The sequence below is a fragment of the Corvus kubaryi genome, unplaced genomic scaffold (assembly GCF_017639235.1).
Source record: "Corvus kubaryi isolate FWS band 111438036 unplaced genomic scaffold, C.kubaryi_AGA036_p1.0 65367, whole genome shotgun sequence".
Lineage (NCBI taxonomy): Eukaryota > Metazoa > Chordata > Aves > Passeriformes > Corvidae > Corvus > Corvus kubaryi.
In genome coordinates, this window is record NW_024581948.1 from 217,758 (window position 1) to 235,351 (window position 17,594).

The 17,594-nt window shown below is 37.9% G+C and overlaps 1 protein-coding gene across 2 annotated transcripts in view; it reads left to right on the forward strand.

The window, feature by feature from the left end:
- LOC121673369 (integrin beta-like protein 1) overlaps positions 1 to 17,561 on the forward strand; it is a 131,589-nt gene extending 114,028 nt beyond the window's left edge. For both annotated transcript variants that reach the window (XM_042046629.1, XM_042046628.1), the window contains exons 9-11: positions 9,729 to 9,875; positions 15,076 to 15,189; positions 16,694 to 17,561. In XM_042046629.1, the coding sequence (XP_041902563.1) occupies positions 9,729 to 9,875; positions 15,076 to 15,189; positions 16,694 to 16,785 (353 nt within the window). In that variant the 3' untranslated portion in view covers positions 16,786 to 17,561. The remainder of the gene's footprint in view (positions 1 to 9,728; positions 9,876 to 15,075; positions 15,190 to 16,693) is intronic.
- Positions 17,562 to 17,594: the final 33 nt, after the last annotated feature.

A 17,594-nucleotide genomic window follows, 5' to 3' on the forward strand; every position in this document is an offset into this window, starting at 1 on the left:
GCTGTAGTATATCCTAAATTTCATCAGTGTTCATTAGACAAGAATACAAGCACTTTAACAAAAACCTAAAGCATTAGGTAACTTTACACTGTATTTAGTACAATTGATGTTTTATTGAGGGTGTTGTAATAAACCTGAAGGTACTAATGACCAGAAAAACCTTTAAATATTTCATATTCACTGACAGTGATATGCCTGTTTTCTAAAAAAAGTAGCAAAATATGTTATGAAAGAATCTAAAATTCTTGAGAGTGTCACAGTAATTGTAGATGCAGATGGTTTATTTTAGTGTTGCCAGTGAAAACCTTACCTTGTGATATTTCAGTAAAGTTTATCGGCATTTAGCAGTATTTCAAGATAGTTTGGGATATATAAGTGCATACATACCACAAGGCATTTTATAAGCAGGTGAATAATATTTACCCTTAATGCTGTCTTTCTAGATTTTATTTGCTTTATTTTTAAAATGACTGTTTGGTTCTAAATATTAACAAAGTTGTTGATATGAAGAATGGCACATTGTATTGTAGTCCTTATTTCTATGTAAGAAAAAGAATGTATTGCTTCATGATCCTCTTGTACATAAAAAATTCTGACTACAGGGAATATTTCTTCAAGGTGTCTGCCATGCAGAATATAGACATATATAGAAAATTTTTCTTTGAATGTCTAACCAGCCATAAAAATAGTTTACAGCATTCAGAGTAATTCAATGATATAAGTGTGTAGAAAAAGAATAATTTGAAATTTAATTTTGTGTAAAGGACATAAAAGTACTGAGAAGCACTGAAAATCTGTTTCGTATTTGTTAGAAATTAAATAGTTGGGAAACAAAATTCATCATCATCCATGCTAAAAATATCTGTTTATATCACTCATATTTTACATTATTACATCTTCCTCTCTTTCTTTTGGGTTTGTCCATACTTCCATCTCAGCCTGAACTTCCTGAAATGTCTTTCTGAACTGCTTATTCTTTCCTCTTTCCTTGTCCTCTTTTCATTGCTATTTTTCTACCACTGTTGCTGCCTAGGCAATCACAGTAAGGACATAAGCCCTTGCTAGTAAATCTGTCTTTGGAGCATTATAAACTGGACTGTGTGGGGTCTGACAGTGAGCACTGAGTGCCTGTAAGCACAAAGAAGGAAGACCAGTGTTTTCAGAATAAATGCATGCTGAAATGAGAAATGTGAATGACAGCCTAAATGACTTGAATAGGAATTGTTGCTGTCCTCCTCCAACCAGCAGAGACTGATTAATAGCTTGCTTTCTAGACCAGCTGTCCATGCAACGAAAGAAAGACATGAGGCGAAAGCTATGATAAATTAGGGTACAACTGAATGAGACCCTATGGCCATGTTTCTGCGTGATTGTGGTGAGTCATTCACTTAAAAATTCAGCTGTCCATCAATGCAGGACCAAGAATAGAGACTTAATGTCTCCACAAAGACAGAGGTTGCAGGAGGAGTCGGCATAGATTTCACAGCACTCTGCTGTTAGAAATTGATTCATATAATTATGGAATCACAGAATAGTTTGGGTTGAAGGGGACCTTTAAAGACCATCTAGTCTGACATGGACAGGGACCATTTCACTAAGACCAGGCTGCTCAGAGCCCCGTCCAACCTGGCCTTGAACATTTTCGGGGATGGGGAATCCACGTCTCTTGCCACTTGTTGCAAGTCTCAACACCCTAATGATAAAAAAATCTCTTCCTTATGTCCAAGCTAAACCCACCGTCTTTCAGTTTAAAACCATTATTCCTTGTTCTGTCACTACAGACCTTAGTAAAAAAATCTCTCCCCCTCTTTTTTATACTCCCCCTTTAAAACATCGAAAGGCCACAGTAAGGTCTCCCCAGAGCCTTCTCTTCTCCAGGATAAACTATCTCAATGCTCTCAGCCATTTCTCATAAGAGGGGTGCTCCATCCCTCTGACCAGTTTTGGGGACCACCTCTGGACCTTCTCCAACAGTTTCATGTCTTTTGTGTACTAGGGACCCCAGAGCTGGACACAGTACTCCAGCTGGGGTCTCACCAGAGTGGAGTGGAGGGGGAGTCTCACCTTCCTTGACCTGCTTTCCCAGTCTTTCCTTCACGTTCCACTTCCTTTGTCTGTGCCTCTGTACAGAGACTTAACATGCTAAGACTGGAGGAGATGTCTCATGCAGCCTTTTTGAGATAGATATGTTCTACCTAATGGCCCATTCCCTACTGTTGAGGTTTTTTGATTATGTAAGATTTTCCCAGGTGTACTGCAGTGTTGATCCACAGAAGTATTTAACATCACATTTCCTTTGGCTTTATTTGGTTCTTTGAGTCTTTCATGTGCAAGTTAAGTGGTTTTGGTGCACACACATGACCAGAGAATCCCAGGTTTTTCAGCATAAGTTCTTGGCAAGGCTGTGTCACTTTTTTACACCAGGCTGATATTTACCTGTCCCATATACTGGTGAGATATATTTCTCTCTGCCCTCTGAGGTTATGGCTGTGCTGCTCGCCGCAGATGTGTCCTGAGCTTTCAAGTGGTATTTGTTTTCTTTCTGTGTCCAGTCACATTTTCCAGTGATTTCATCATTGGCTGCTCTACCTCATGGGGTCGACTGTTGTCCATTACAATTTTTTTCTATTTCAGGATTGAGGGCAGGCAGACAACAATAACACAGAAAAACAGTAAAGATCAATTTGGAATGGAACTCCATTCACTTCGATTTGTTCTCTGGACAATAATTGGCTTAGCTATGAGATCTTTTCACAGCCAAGTAGCAGCCATTGAAAGAATGAAACAAAACCTTTGGGGTCCTCTGCATACTACAAGTTTCTGTAGAATTATGCTGATTAAAAACTCTGCAATAAGACCCAACCCAACAAAAATAGTAAAAAGTTGATTGAAACGAGGATCACTAGCAAAGGTTTAAACTTGTAACAGGTAACTCATAACAAGACTCTTACATATTTCTGTGGATGCAGGCATTTTGTATTACATCAGTATATCATTCTGTGCTTCAAATAGTCGGCCACCAATTAGAACATTAGCTTTGGTAAGACCTTTTAATGTTTATTCATAGATGGCTGCACTGTCCTCAGCACTAAGAAACAACTAAGACTGATCATTCCAGTAAACCAGTTTTTAACTGGTGACAGTGGAATACTTTAAGTCTGATTCCTTTATTTGCAAGTGAACAATTCCACTTTGATGACTTTTAAACGAATTCTTTTGGCTACAGCACATTAGAATACAATCCTCACCAAAACACAATCCTAACACTGTAGGGAATCCAGCTGTGTCATGTCACATCAAAGAGTAAATGCAGATTATCTTTTTTGTTTGTTTATACCAATGCCTTTTGGTAAAAGGCATTAGTTATCATTAGTTTGAAATTCTGGTTATACTATAAAAGCTTGTAGAAGCTAGAGGAGTTGACTTATTCTTGGAGTAAATGCTGAGGTAATTAATATTTCCCTCCTTACTCAGATTTGCCTTCACACCTCTCTTTTCTCTAAGAAAAAAGTGCAGCAAAAACTCTGCTTGAGACTTTATGGGAGGGGAAGCTAATATATTTTTAGGAAATCTGCAAGTAAATTAATTTTCAGCACTCAGACACATCCTTTCTTTGATTTCATTTACTCATACCCTCACATCCAAATACAACCATCAAAGTGTCTGCATTTAATAGTGTGGTCAGGATTCCTTGTGTGTGATATAGAACATGGACAAGGGATGCCACCCATCAAGTTCTCGGTATGTCTTTGTTTCTTCTTGACTGACAATAGCAACCTGGTCTTTAAATACGTCTTTTATATACTTAGGACACAAAAGTTAGGGTAATCCTTTTGGCTCAGAGTTTTGCTTACTTTTATCTCTGTAAACTTCAGGCAAGTCTGGTGCCTGTTGTCTGTGCTTCCTGATTTTTGACATTCTTAGGACAAAGTTGTTCTTGTTGGGCTTATGAGGAAAAGAATGACACAAGTTATGTGCTGCATCTGCACTGACATCTTTTGTTGTTGATCAAACAGTCTTCTGCCAGCAAATCATCATGTCATTCATTATATAATTGCTTTATGAGAGTGCAGACCTTCTGATTTTGACAAAGTAATACATTCTTTAGTTTACTTCTGTGAATGTGTTGTTGGTTATCAATGTAGGTCATGTGTTTCTTCTGGTGCTTACTTACACATTTCCATCCATCCGTCATTCACAGCAGTGTTAAGATTTCCAACGTTAGTCTCTATGAATTGCCAGAGAACAAGGGAAAATCTGGAGTTTGTAAGGCATACATATACCTTAAGCCACAATTCGCAGCTTTCCAATGATTTAAACTTTTGAAACTGAGGCAGAAACTTCCATATCACATTCTTATAGTGATGAATTCTAGGATTGCACAGTCATCACCAGGATGTACAACAGTAAAGCTCCCTCTCAAAAGTCTGGTATAAGTTGCCCCTAATTGCCATGTTCATTTGAATATAAAATTTTCATTGCTATCCAGCCAGGATAAATAATTGGATTCAGAGGAAGTACTGCTTTTTTTTTTTTTTTTCTTTTTTTTTTGGAATATAAGATATACAACAGAAAATGTAAAACTGTAAAACCTTTTTTTAATGGAAGTTCTATGTCTATACTGCAGAAATTATGAATGACATTTAATTTTGTCATCTGTTCAGTGAAGCAAAAGCATGATATTTTCAGATAACATGTTCTTATGAGGACCAGTAAGACCATAACCATAGAAATGAGAAAGCTATGATTAATTAAATGCTTCATTAAGAAAAAGCAAAGTATGGTACAGTTGCTCATTTCAGTCAGACAGTTTTCTCATTTCTTGCACTGATGTTGAACCACAGAAACAGAAGTATATAAGACATTTGTGGAAGTCTCTAATATATGTAGAAACCAAATTAGGAAAGAAAAATAATACCTGTCTATCTCCCCAACAAAGACAAGTTTTGGCACTGACTGGTCTGAGAATTCAGAAATATGATTCCTGATTCTACCATGGCTTCACCAACCATATGGCACATAATTTCAAAGTCTTCAGCCACCTAAGTTAAAGCACCTTTTATCACCTGTGATTCCCACGACTACCTTTGCCTGACCCCAGCTGGGCTCCACAAGGACACAGGGGTGCCTGCCTGGCTGCTGCCATCATAAAGATGTCCTTGATGCCTTAGGGCTTGTCCAATGGCACTGGGCATCTGAATTGAAATTCTAATTTCTCTGAGGTTCCTGCCATGTTAAAATAAGAGTTTATATCCTACCCAACAGTTCTTTCATCTGTGCTATCGAGGAGTCTTTAAAGGAGGGACCATATTCTTTTGACTGTGGAATCTGAACATATAATTGTTAGAGCATTCAGTTTATATACTATATATAGAAAGTGAACATACTAGATAGATATATTATCTCTCTATATATTACTTAATAGAGAATTTTTATGATGGTATTTGTTATTGAAAAATACAATTTATTCTCTTGGGGGAAAAAAATCCAAACCAAACAGAAAACCAAACCAACAGTTCAAACACATGTTTACTGAGTAAAACTGCTACTAACAAAAGTGAAAATGATAGTATCAAATAATGGAGAACTCCTAGGCTAACTGGAATAAAACTAATGCGAATTAGGGTTTTATTTTGACAATACTAAGAGGAGAGTTAATGATTCAATGCCTGTGCCTTTGTGTTTAACTGCTTCATCCTAGTTCTGAGGCACATCCAGAGGCAGCAACAGATAAATTTGAAAGGATTCGTAGGTCTTAGATACAAGAGTGACTACTGTAGCTGGTACAGGTATTAATGGCATTGCATAGTCTGCATTAAATTAAATGAATTTTAATTTTTCTAACGTTTCTTTTAAATGCACTACAAGTTTCTGTCCTGGTCACCCAGACATTTGTGGGTGACTTTTCATTTGTCTGAAAAGTCAACACTTTACATAGATACACAGAAAACTTAGTTTGTTTAGCTTTTCAGATAGCATAAAATGTGATTCATGTTTGCAAAAAGCATTTTAACTTAATCTTTCTGCTCAAATGGGCAGTAAAGGAATTGCTAGTATTATAACATTTAAGTTGATTAATAGATATTAATATTGTGAATCCAGAAGGGGCTTTTCTGTTGAACCTCTTCTATTGGGCTATAAATAGCCATTACACTATTCCCATGCTTCCCCTACACTGAAGTCTCTGCACTATGTCTCAGCAGGCCATGCTCTCAGAACCCCTAAGACCTATGTAGCCCACACCAACATCACTTAAAAGTTTGTTCCAGTAGTCATCACCCTTGTTTGAAAAGCTGGTTCATTTCTTAAATGATTTTGTCTGTATCAGGTTTTCTCTCTTGCTTTGTCTTTCTCTGGTAGTTTGAGAATACCCTTTCTGATACCCTTTGAATTCCTTGGAACTTTTTAGTACCCTTCCAAGTCTTGCAAAAATCTCTTCAAACTTAACGCCGTCTCACCAATGCTCCAATTTTGTTCCTACTCACTTTTCTCTGGGTAGGTAGATGTGAGGATGACACTGGCCCTTTTTCCTGCAGAGTTTCACTTGAAGGTGTTACTGACCTGCCTGACAGTTGTATTACTCAAACTGAAGCCACAGTCCACCTTTATTAAAATTAGAGAAGACTAACTGACCTACTTTGAAAATATAATAGACGGTCAGTGTATAGCTTCACATTTATATTAGGCTTCTCCAACTGCAGTTGTCACAACTGTTCCTGTCTTCTGATATTCAAGAAAAACTGAAAAATAAAAATCAGTGTTCTAATAATGTTTTTAGCAACTTGTTTAGCATATTTGGGCAGGGTAATGAAGCCTGCTTGCTCAGAAGTATTTCTCCCAGATATATGTGGTTTAATATTCTCTTCTGTTAATAATAAAATGGAAAGTCCTGCAATTTAAAAGAAAAAAAAAAATGGAAGACCTGTTTCTATTTAAATACAGAGAGAAATATTTGTTTCATTTTCTGTGGTGTTCTCTATCAGGGAACCTGTGTTATGCTGCAATTTTTCATATTCTTAGTACACTTTTAAAACTTTTATTTTTCATCCAGTTAAAATACATTATATTATATTAATTTGAGAAACTTCTGTTCCTGAGGTGCCAAATTTTGCTTGGGCCTGGCCTCAATTTGCCGTTCAGGAACATCATCTGGTTGTAATAATTGGTCTGTAAAGAAGAACCAGCTTCCTCTGTAATAATTACTTCACTTTTTTCATTGTGCTGGTGCTCCCATGTAGTGGTGCCTTTTGTATTACAAAATGATCATGCAGATTTTTGGGGAATACCACCAGCAGCTGCATGAGTAGTCCTAAACTGAAATTTCCCACAACAATACAATTTCAATTCCAGGCATGGCATGAAATAATTCATCCTGGTGTCCAGTTTGGTTCAGGTTGATTTGGGTTATAATGGGCTCCTGCTAGTAATCTGTCACAGCTTGCTTTTTTGCTGAATTCATGTTTCACATTTAAATCTTGTGGTTATGTGAGTTATAATTCTAAATAAAATGATAGTGTATTTGACACCATCTTTCTATCCTTTACCTCTCCCCATCAAAGTGTTTATTCTCTGAGAATTAATTTTTAAAACATTGTTGATTATTTAAAAGTTCATTAACATAGATTTTTATGAATGAGCATTTTCAATGCAATTTGGTTTTGATTTTAACTGTTTTATGTTAGGTCTGAAATGTTAATAGACCAACACTTCCCAGTAAATCTGCTTAATCTGAGTATTTAGGGGTAAAGAAAAATCTCTAATTGAAGAAGTCCAGATGAAATGAATTGCTTAACATCATAAAACACTCATTTAACTATTCAGATTGCCCCTTTGTTCTGTGATTTGCAAGGAGGATATTCACAACTAGACCATGTAAAGCAGTTTTTCTCAGGCTACCACACACATATGAGATAGCTTAAAGTTAACAAGCACTGGGCTGAACACTTGTACACTTGCCACCCAATATATGAGGCATCCAAAAAGCTGCAGCTGCCCAAGCTGGTGTCAGGTAGAAACAAATATTACTTTTGTAAAACTGATTATTTGAGACAAAAGAATCCTTTATGATTTGGCGATTTATATAGCATAAAGGAGGAGAGAAATGGTCATTACAGAAAAATGCAAGTCAAGTTTTATGTGGTAAACAACAAGCTCTGTTTGATGCAAATTTATAGATTATTCATTACCTTTTTGACTTGTGTGAAGGCTTTACAGACATGATCAGTCTCTTTATTCATAACACATAATGACTACAAGAAAAATGCCTTAAAATTATTTTCTCAGAGAAATTGCCATGGATTTCTTACTATTCACTGCAAAAATGAGTGCAAGGGTTTGTATCTTCACAAATCATTTTCCAGCAGTGACATCCAGTTGTATATTTTGCTCTTAATTGGTTGAACTAATCTGAATTCTTATCTTTATGTTATTAATTAAAAATAAAAAAGGTAGATAAAAATTAAGCTTCTGACAGAAGCTTAATTTTAGTTAATGTAGACAATTGCATGACATATCTGGAAGGAGCATATGGGAAAGTACTTATGCTTGGTTTTTACCTCTTGTATTTTGGGTTGTCATATAGTTGTTCCTGCTTCCCAGTCTAACACAGAAATTCAAGTAGCATCAAGCTTCTATTGTTGCTAGTTATCAATTTTTAGAAGTGGGTAGAAATAATGTCATAATAGGACTGTGTAATTTTTACTGAGCCTTTAAAGGTTGTATAGATAATATGATAAAAAACCCCAAAGATCAATACAGAGTCTGGGATACAAAAGTTATTTTAAACTTTTAGGTGCTGGAAATGACAGCTCCAAGACTTTGGTGCTCCCAGTATTTTTGTAATTAGAATTTGTAAAGTATCTGACTATCAGTAAGCCTGAATGAATTCCACTTACAGCAAGCTACCAGGTTTGTCTCTCCTCTGGGCCTCTACCAGTGCTGCCTCTCAGTTTACAATATCAAGTTGCACTGGAAGCTTATAGGAAGTCCACTAATGAGAAAAACAAAATTGATGGTTTGCTTCCCTGCATCCTATGGCTCAGGGCTTTCCCAGATACTCCTACTACTTATTCCCTTCTTCCCAGCCTGTGCTCCCAAATTATCTCAGTCCCTTCATTTCTACTCCCTTGACCTACATAGCAGGTAGGATAGGACAAAAGTCACTGGTATGTATAATTTGCTTCCCAGATTAGCTCAGGAATTATTGTCTCTGATGCAGAAATACTATTCAAAGCTGAAAAATGTAATTCTGTCTGAGACATGTCTTACTTCTTTTTTCTTTTCTATTCTCCATTCCTATATTCTTGGCTGTATTTTTTGTCACTTTTCCCTTCTTCATGGCCAAATTTTCTACTCAGTTTACTATTCCACATATTTTTGATGAAATATTCAACATAATTCTTTTATTAATCTTTGTACAAATAATTCTCAAAAATTTATATTTTATCTCCCACCCACCCCCCCCTTAAAAGTGTGAATTGTGGCTTTTAGAGTCTATTTTTCACCCATGTTCTAGGGTTTCGTTCACCTTTCCCAGTGTTGTTTTCTGCACCCCACTAGGGAGCCCTGTTAAACACAAGATGAGAGAACTGGAGAAGGCCATCCTGCTGGGAAGCTGTGCTATCCACCCATCTGTCTGCATGCACTTCATACTGAAGAGGTCTGAAGCTGCGACCACAGTCACTGGTTTCTGCTTGTCTTGCTCATAACCAACCTTGGTGTCATTACAGGCCATGGTATCTGCTCATGTGGCCGATGTATTTGCCAGGATGGGTGGTTTGGAAAGTTGTGCCAGCACTCAAGGAAGTGCAACATGACGGAGGAGGAGAGCAGAAGTCTCTGCGAGTCAGCGGATGGCATATTGTGCTCCGGGAAGGGTAAGATCTGGCAGCTGAGCTACCCTATGTCAGCGCCTGCCAGAGGAAAATAATCACCTTCTGGAAGACTAATGTGTGTGGTAGGGGGTTGTTGTTTAGTAACCCTTTCCTTCAAAGGCACTCATTATTAAAAGGATGTTATATTTGGGTCCGTAACGCACTTACATCCATTTTGTCAGACACCCACCCCAGCCATACGGGTTCAGCAGCGCTGCTCTCCTATGCAATTTGTTAGTAGCATATAATTTCCTGTATGTGTTTAGCTGATGGTCTGCGTGGAACAGCTGTACATTATAAACTAACTGTTAGTGCTCCTTCCATTTTGGGGGAAAAGGGCACTACCCACAGTAACACTCTAGTGGGGAAGATGGCAAATGTAATATATTGGACAACAGTAAGTGGAGGAAAGTGTTTAAAAGCAACATGTGGTATCCTTAATCACTCTGCTCCCCAACACATCTGCAAAGGAAAAGTAGATGTCTGCAACCCCCACAAATGAATCCTGCAAACTTTCTCATTTACCAGTTTTCATTCAGATGGTTGCATCAGCTTCAGTTCAGCTCTAAAAAATTGCCACAGGGAAGAATAAAAGTTAGAAAATCTTGATAATTATCTGAAATTATTCTCTGAGGTTCTTACCTTACCATCTTTCAGGCTAGGAAATTGCATTAATGGAAAGAGGGCTTTTTAGCTCCCCCATAGTGCAAATTGCCTATTTTTGTATATGATATGTCTGAAAGAGAATAGACAAAAAAGAGACTGGTTGGAGGCTAGAATGCACCCAATCCAGACTCTCTGTGCCATTTCCTATATTTGTATGTCCCTTGCATAGACAGGAAAGAAATCTGCCAGCTGGAAAAAACAGGAATATTCTACGTCAGGCAGATTTCCAGTTTTCCCTTTGGTAACTTTTATTTCAGTGCAAAGGAAATTTAAATGCAGTTTCTAGCCCAGCCTTCATCCATCTGTATTATCACTTATCAGAATTCTCCCCTATTGCACCTTTTTTTGTTTTTTTTTGGTTTTTTTCCCCCCTCAGTTAATGCGATGTCATAAAAAATGAGAAATTTGCACTGTTTCTCTATTTTTTCTCCAGATGGGACTATCTTTAAATTAGTATATGTGTAAGAGGATGGTGAGTTACTGCAGAAATAGAAATTACTCTGTTTTACTGCAGAAGTTAACTTTTTTCCTCTTAATGTGTGTCTCACTGAGATTTTTTTTATATAAACCATGAAGGTGAGGGAATATATAATATCAATAAAATGCATGATGTAAGATTCTATATAAATATAAACATGAAAAATTATGTTGGTTTTTAAAATATTCATATAATCTGCTACCTTTTTCTAAGGATGGCTAAAAGCTATTTGTTCCAGCCTGTGGGTCTTACTGTGAGAACAATTAGCTTTGAACATGTGTATCAAGGGTTTCAATTTACTTTGAGGCTTCGGGAACAGATAATCCTTCAGGAATTTGCAGGGATACCAAGGATTTTTTCCTCTGTTGGCTATGCCACCAGCATGGTTTGGGATCTGGTCACTGATGTAATCTGTAGCAGCCTGAAAGGTGCTCTAGATTGTAATCAGCAGCAGGCAGGTTTTGCTTTTAAACTGTATGAATGGAGGTTCCAAAGGCCCAGATTTTCTAGGAAGTAGGTCTTTTGAACAGCCTTTACTTCCTATGGCAATTACTTCCTATGACAGGCTCTTGTCAGTGGTGCCAAGCAGTAGAACAAGAGGCAACAGGCAGAAGATGATGCACAGGAAGTTCCACCTGAATATGAGAAGAACTTCTTACTGTGTAGGTGACTGAGCACTGGAACAGACTGACCAGAGAGGTTGTGGAGTCTCCCTCACTGGAGATATTCAGGAACTGTCTGGAAGCAATCCTGCTTGATGTGCTCTAGGAAGACCCTGCTTCGGCAGGGAGGTTGGATCAGATAACCCCACTGTTGTCCTTTCCAACCTTACCCATCTATGACCCTAAATCCATGTTCAGCAACAGTGGTGGGATTTTTATTATTTTTTTTGTTAAGTTTCTTTGGCCTCTGAACACGTATTAGCTTCCACTGTCATGGAAGGTTGCCCTGAGGACAGTCAATATGAAAAGCTGTGTCAAATTAGATGCGATAGCAGCTTTATTGTAGGAACAGCAATTCACATGTAAGTGCCTGTCCCAGCAGAGAAATGACCTCCATAAGGCATCTTCAGCAGTGTGTGGTCAGTAAACATCCCAGAAGGCTACGATCTCCTGCCTCTTCTCTGAGCAGGATGGGGTTCACAGGCAAAGACAGTCTAATTTATCTAATTACTTATAATTTTCATTGTTACGCTTTTTTTTTATTCTTTTTTCTTTCTTGATCCTAAGATACGTGTCTGGAAATCATGTCTTACCGCATACTCATACTTTAAAACATTGTTCATAGCTAGTGAAGCACTACCCAGAAACCAAAATGGCAAATTGTTCTTTCTGATTCATTAGAGTGAGAAGAAAATAATGAGTGCTGGTCAAATAAAAGGGAATTTCAAACCTGTGCACTAATGGTGGTTATTCCATTTTTGTTGAAAACCTAGCCAGGATATGCAAGTGGTATAGTGGACTGAGGATAGCTTGAATTTCTGTGTGTAGGTTTTAATAGACTGTGAGGGGTCCTGGTTTTCAGCAGATAACTGCTGAACACTATCAGAAAATTGCACTCTGCTAATATAAGCAAAGTTGGGCATCCACTTTCCTAGGCTGTTTTCAGAATCTTGGCTTGCTGACTGTGCCACCTGTGGCAAAAGCTCTTCCCAAGGAAAACAACAACACCCACCACACTGCTGCCTCCCTGGCAGTAAAGATAGGGCTGTACATGGCGACTGTAACGGTGCAGGATGTGGGCAAGGTAATGAGCCAAATCCCATCCTAGAGGATCTGGCTGGCATCCCAGGAAACACCCTGCAACTCATTAGACTCAATTAAACTGAGGAGCCTCCCAGAGCAGCATGCCCCGTTCAGGGAAAAGACTCGATACACTCATTTCCCTAACAGATTTTGTATTTTGGAGCCTTATCTTCCTTGGTTGACTTGGTGTTAAATTTGCTGTATCTTCTGCAAAACAGTTTCAAACATCTTGGGCATCCCTCAGTAGCAGCATCAGTGCTTGCTTATGCAGAATCACTTCAGGCTTCTTACAGTGTAGCAATACTCTTAATAACTGCTTTAATTTCACTGAAATGCTCATACTATTCCTCATTATTTTCAAATGTCAGTACCTTGCAGTTTGTATAAACAGAGGTATTTGGTTTAAATTACCCTCAAATATGTCTTAGTGTATCTTACCGAGCAACCTTGTGATACGTATGCTATCCTCCACTGCCTCTTTATACAACGGCATTTTTGATCCTTGTAGGGAATGTCAATATTTTCTATGCCAGTGGCCCAGTAAGCAATATTCAGAACTCACAGAAAAAGTAGATGCTTAATCAAATACTTCCATCCTCAAATGTTCTGATCACTAGCTCTTCCTGAATATATTTACATGTTCCATATGTTACAAGTTAAAGCATTTCCCTAAGATTAGGCAATGAGTTAATTTTTGTAAATTTAAAATAAGCATTAAATTACATATTTAATTAAAAATTAGATACTCTGCTGAGGCTGTTCTGAAGTATTCAAGAATTAAGCTTCAGTATTTGTGGGAAAAGCAATGGAAAATTGGTTGATATCAGCCGATGCAATGTTTATTCTTTAAGAGTATTAGGATTATTGCTATGGATTTTATTCAGAGGTCACTGAAAGAACTGGGAAGATGGAAAAGCATAATTTTACAGGCTTTGGCTCAGGCCCTGTTAAGTAAGCCATGAATTCTGTATAGGTTATATTCTGACATAACCTCGCTTCCTTCTATATAGTTTTTCTTTAATAATGCATTAAACACATTGGTGAATTTTTAATGGAATCATTCTGGAAATATTGCAGGAAGCTAGGATTTCCAAGTGCATTTAACACATTTATAGGCATCTTCTGTAAAAGGTCAACTACTTTGGTGACATTTTTTCTTTAGCTCCACCTCTCATAGTTGAAAATTTTGCATGTATTCTTTGCTATAATTTATTTGGTGTTTATTTTATTTTTTAAACATTGATTTCTGCTCTAATCCCTTTTTAGGGCTAGGCCCACAAAAGGATTTTTGCTTAGCAGATACTAAGATCCTCACCTCAGTGTTTACATGTCTGAAATCTGTACAGGGCCAGGCTGCTGAAGATGCGATCTGTAAAAGCCAAGTCTCTTAAGCCAAGTGTTGGAATCATTTAGGAGGAATTACCATTTCCTTGTGGCATTTCTAGTTGCAGAGAAGCCTCTCTCACCCACTTCTCAGGCTACAGGCTTCCTGACACGATTGTCAGGGGGCACTTGTCACTTTCCAGGATTCAGAGCCGTGAACCTTCTCCCGAGGGTAAGAATGTCTCAGAGCCTTAAAGGGAGGCTTCTGGTGCTCCATGGGTTATGGCATTACCTGAATTTGACCAGAGAGTCCCTCCTTTGCCTGTGAGCATGTGGCCTGACATCCTTGAGGAGAAGGAGAACAGCATGTCCCAACAAGGGGCAGTAGGGCACCCTGCAGGAATGAGCCAGTTGCTGAGCTGCCATTATATGCACAAACTCTTTCTGACCTAGAGCAAATATTTAGTAATTCAGTGGGAGGTGGAAAAGCTTCATTTGTGCTGATAAGGATTTTGGGGGTCTACAGATGTTAGTCTTGGGCACTTCCGGTCTTTTGTGAACTCACCCCTAAAAGCTTTAGATGAGGAGGACTATTTTCTTCCTGGGTGTGATTTTATTGCTTTCAGTAACAATGGGTCAGGGACAATTTGAGCTTTTCTAGTAAAAAAAATGAAGTTCCTGGGAAGAGAAGTCCTGATTGTAGGTCTCTGAAACCAAAAGAAAGCTTCAAAATGTGAATCCTGATTAAGTGAAATAGCAGGATCAAAGCATTAGTAGTAACATCCCACCATACTCTAGCTCACGCCAAAAGAATCCTTCCATTCAAAAGGCTTTTAGCTTGATTATTTTCTTTTGTGCAACGGCCTCTTAGACAGCAATTTTGTGCACATGCACATGTGCGTATGTGTGCATATATGTGACCTGGGTTGTTATTTCTAGCCTGAATGTGCCAGTACTCTTTGACTGTGTGTAATAATTTTTGTGATTTCAGGTTCCTGCCACTGTGGAAAGTGCATCTGTTCACCCCAGGAATGGTACATTTCGGGTGATTTCTGTGAATGCGATGACAGAGACTGTGACAAACATGATGGTCTCATTTGCACAGGTGCAGTACAGGCTAACACTTAATTGCTTCAGGAAACAAACTGGGTTGATGGGAATTATGTTAGACAAAGCCCAGCTTCTTTCCCCGTTGACGGAGGAAGCACCTTTGCTGGTTATTCAAACCTGTTATGATTGTTTCTTCATGCAGCACGATGATCTTAAGGTTTCAAAACAACAGTTAAAAGCCTGAGTATGAATTTAAATAAGTAAGCCAGCTATGGAACCCATCAACAATTCTCACTCTAACAGACTACAAGTTACTGTTTCTTGGCAAAGGACGCAGTCTCAGTATTACAATCATTAGGTTTCCTTTGCCTTTGTTCTTTTACTGGACATTCCATGTGTCCATTGAAGTCACAGACAAGATTCACTTGTCTCATGATCCCTGGTGGGTTAGGGGCATAGTTGTGTGGGTTAACAGAGCTTCCTAGCAATCAGGCAATTGTCGGTGGGAGGCTGGAACACCTGGTAGCTTTCCTTATGATGTGATGGTAAATGATTCAAGCAGCTTCACCTTAACATTGTCTGAATATGCAGGTGGCAGATGTCGATAGAAATGGGCAGGCTGCCAACAAACCCTCATGACAAACATAGTGACAAGAAGTAGCATGGGAATTGCTAAATTAACTCACTGGCTGCTTCCTGTTACAAATCTTAATTTTAGAAAATCTTTGCTGAGCGATTATTAGATGTGAAAGAACTCTGCAAGCAGATTAGAGTGAGAGTGGAAAGGCTGACACTAGTAAATTGTGTCTTCCAGCTAGCCCTGTTTGCAAGGGTCATTTTCTGGAGGCAAGTAGCCAGTATAGCAGCAACAAGAGCCTTATCTGCAGCTCTAATGGCTAGTCATGGATCTTCATAAAGTCAGAAGGAAGAGGAGTTTACATAGATACAAAGACTACAGAGGTCTCAAGCTGAACATCTGAGAGTCATAAAAAATATTTAAATAAAATTAATACATGGATCTCAGTACTAAATGTTTCCCTGTTTCAAAACAGGGCCAAAATATTTTTCACTTAAGAGAGAGTTTGAGATAGGATTTATTTGTATAGCACTTCTAGATTTTAGGTTTAAAGATTTTGTGTTCAAAGTCATGGTTTTATTGCTATTCAGTTGGTTGCTTTTAATGACTTTTTCTTTATGAATAATAGTTAAAAGTAATCTTGTTTTTCTTTGTACTTGGAGGCACAGTGTGAACATTTAAGCCTCACCAGCTGGGTACAAACACTGGTGTACACAATTACACTACACCATACACAGTTACAATATTTGCAATACTGCTGATGGAATATTGAGAACATGCTATTAATGCCTTGTAAGTATAGGTGTGGAGTGGCTTCTTAATGCAATGGTACAGTAATTGCTTCCTTCCAAAGGAAAAAGGGGTAGGGGAATAATAAAGGAACAATGAAACTACTTTAGCATAGCTTTTTACTTCCCACAAAATACATTTTAATGTATTGCATTTCGATTATGATAATTGCCCTTTATTCATTCTATTCTAGGTAACGGTGTTTGTAGCTGTGGAAACTGTGAGTGCTGGGAAGGATGGAATGGAAATGCTTGTGAAATCTGGCTGGGGAGAGAATACCCGTAATGAAGGATGTCAAAGATTGAGGAGGGTTTTTTTTGTTTGTTTTTCTTTAGGCTGCTAGGACATTTAATTTCAGAAGTGTCTGGGTGTGGGTGTGCATGAATGCACACATAAGTGGTTGTAAATACCTTAGAACACATTTGAGGATCTGCTCATTAAAGAAATGCATCAGAAAACTAAACAAGCAAGCAGGACAACCCAAGCTCTAGAGGGTGAAGTCATAAAATACTGGCCCTATGGAACTTCTCCAGAGTTTTTTTAAATTCAGTGGAACCAATATTATACCTGTTGTGACTATTTCTTTGAGCAACCTTAGGCAAAGGTATAAGAAAACCGTTTTTTTAACATTATTTACTTGGTTGTCACATCTCCTTATCAGTATGCACCTGTAGAAGAGTAGCACTAGTTGAATATTTGTCAAATAATTAGTTTGATTTGTTTTATGGTGTTTGAAAAATACATGATTTGTCCCTTTTTTTTCTTTCCAATAATCCTAATTATGCACCAGCTCATAAAATGAGAGAAACTGTAAAGAAGCCTATAAAAATACTAATGGTTTTTTATTTGGTCAAATAATTGTGTCACTGAGGTCCAATTACGTGACACCCCTAGACTGAAGACCCAAAATGTTTGAATGGAACCTTTTCCACAAGAGAATTTTTAGTTTCTGTGGTTGATATGTCAGTAAGTTGGTTATCTAATCTACATATTACAATACTTTCAAATACATAACCTATAGAAACATAAGGAATGAAACTAATAAAGATATAAAAGTGTGATTGCCTATTCTGCATGTGTATTCTGCAGCTCAG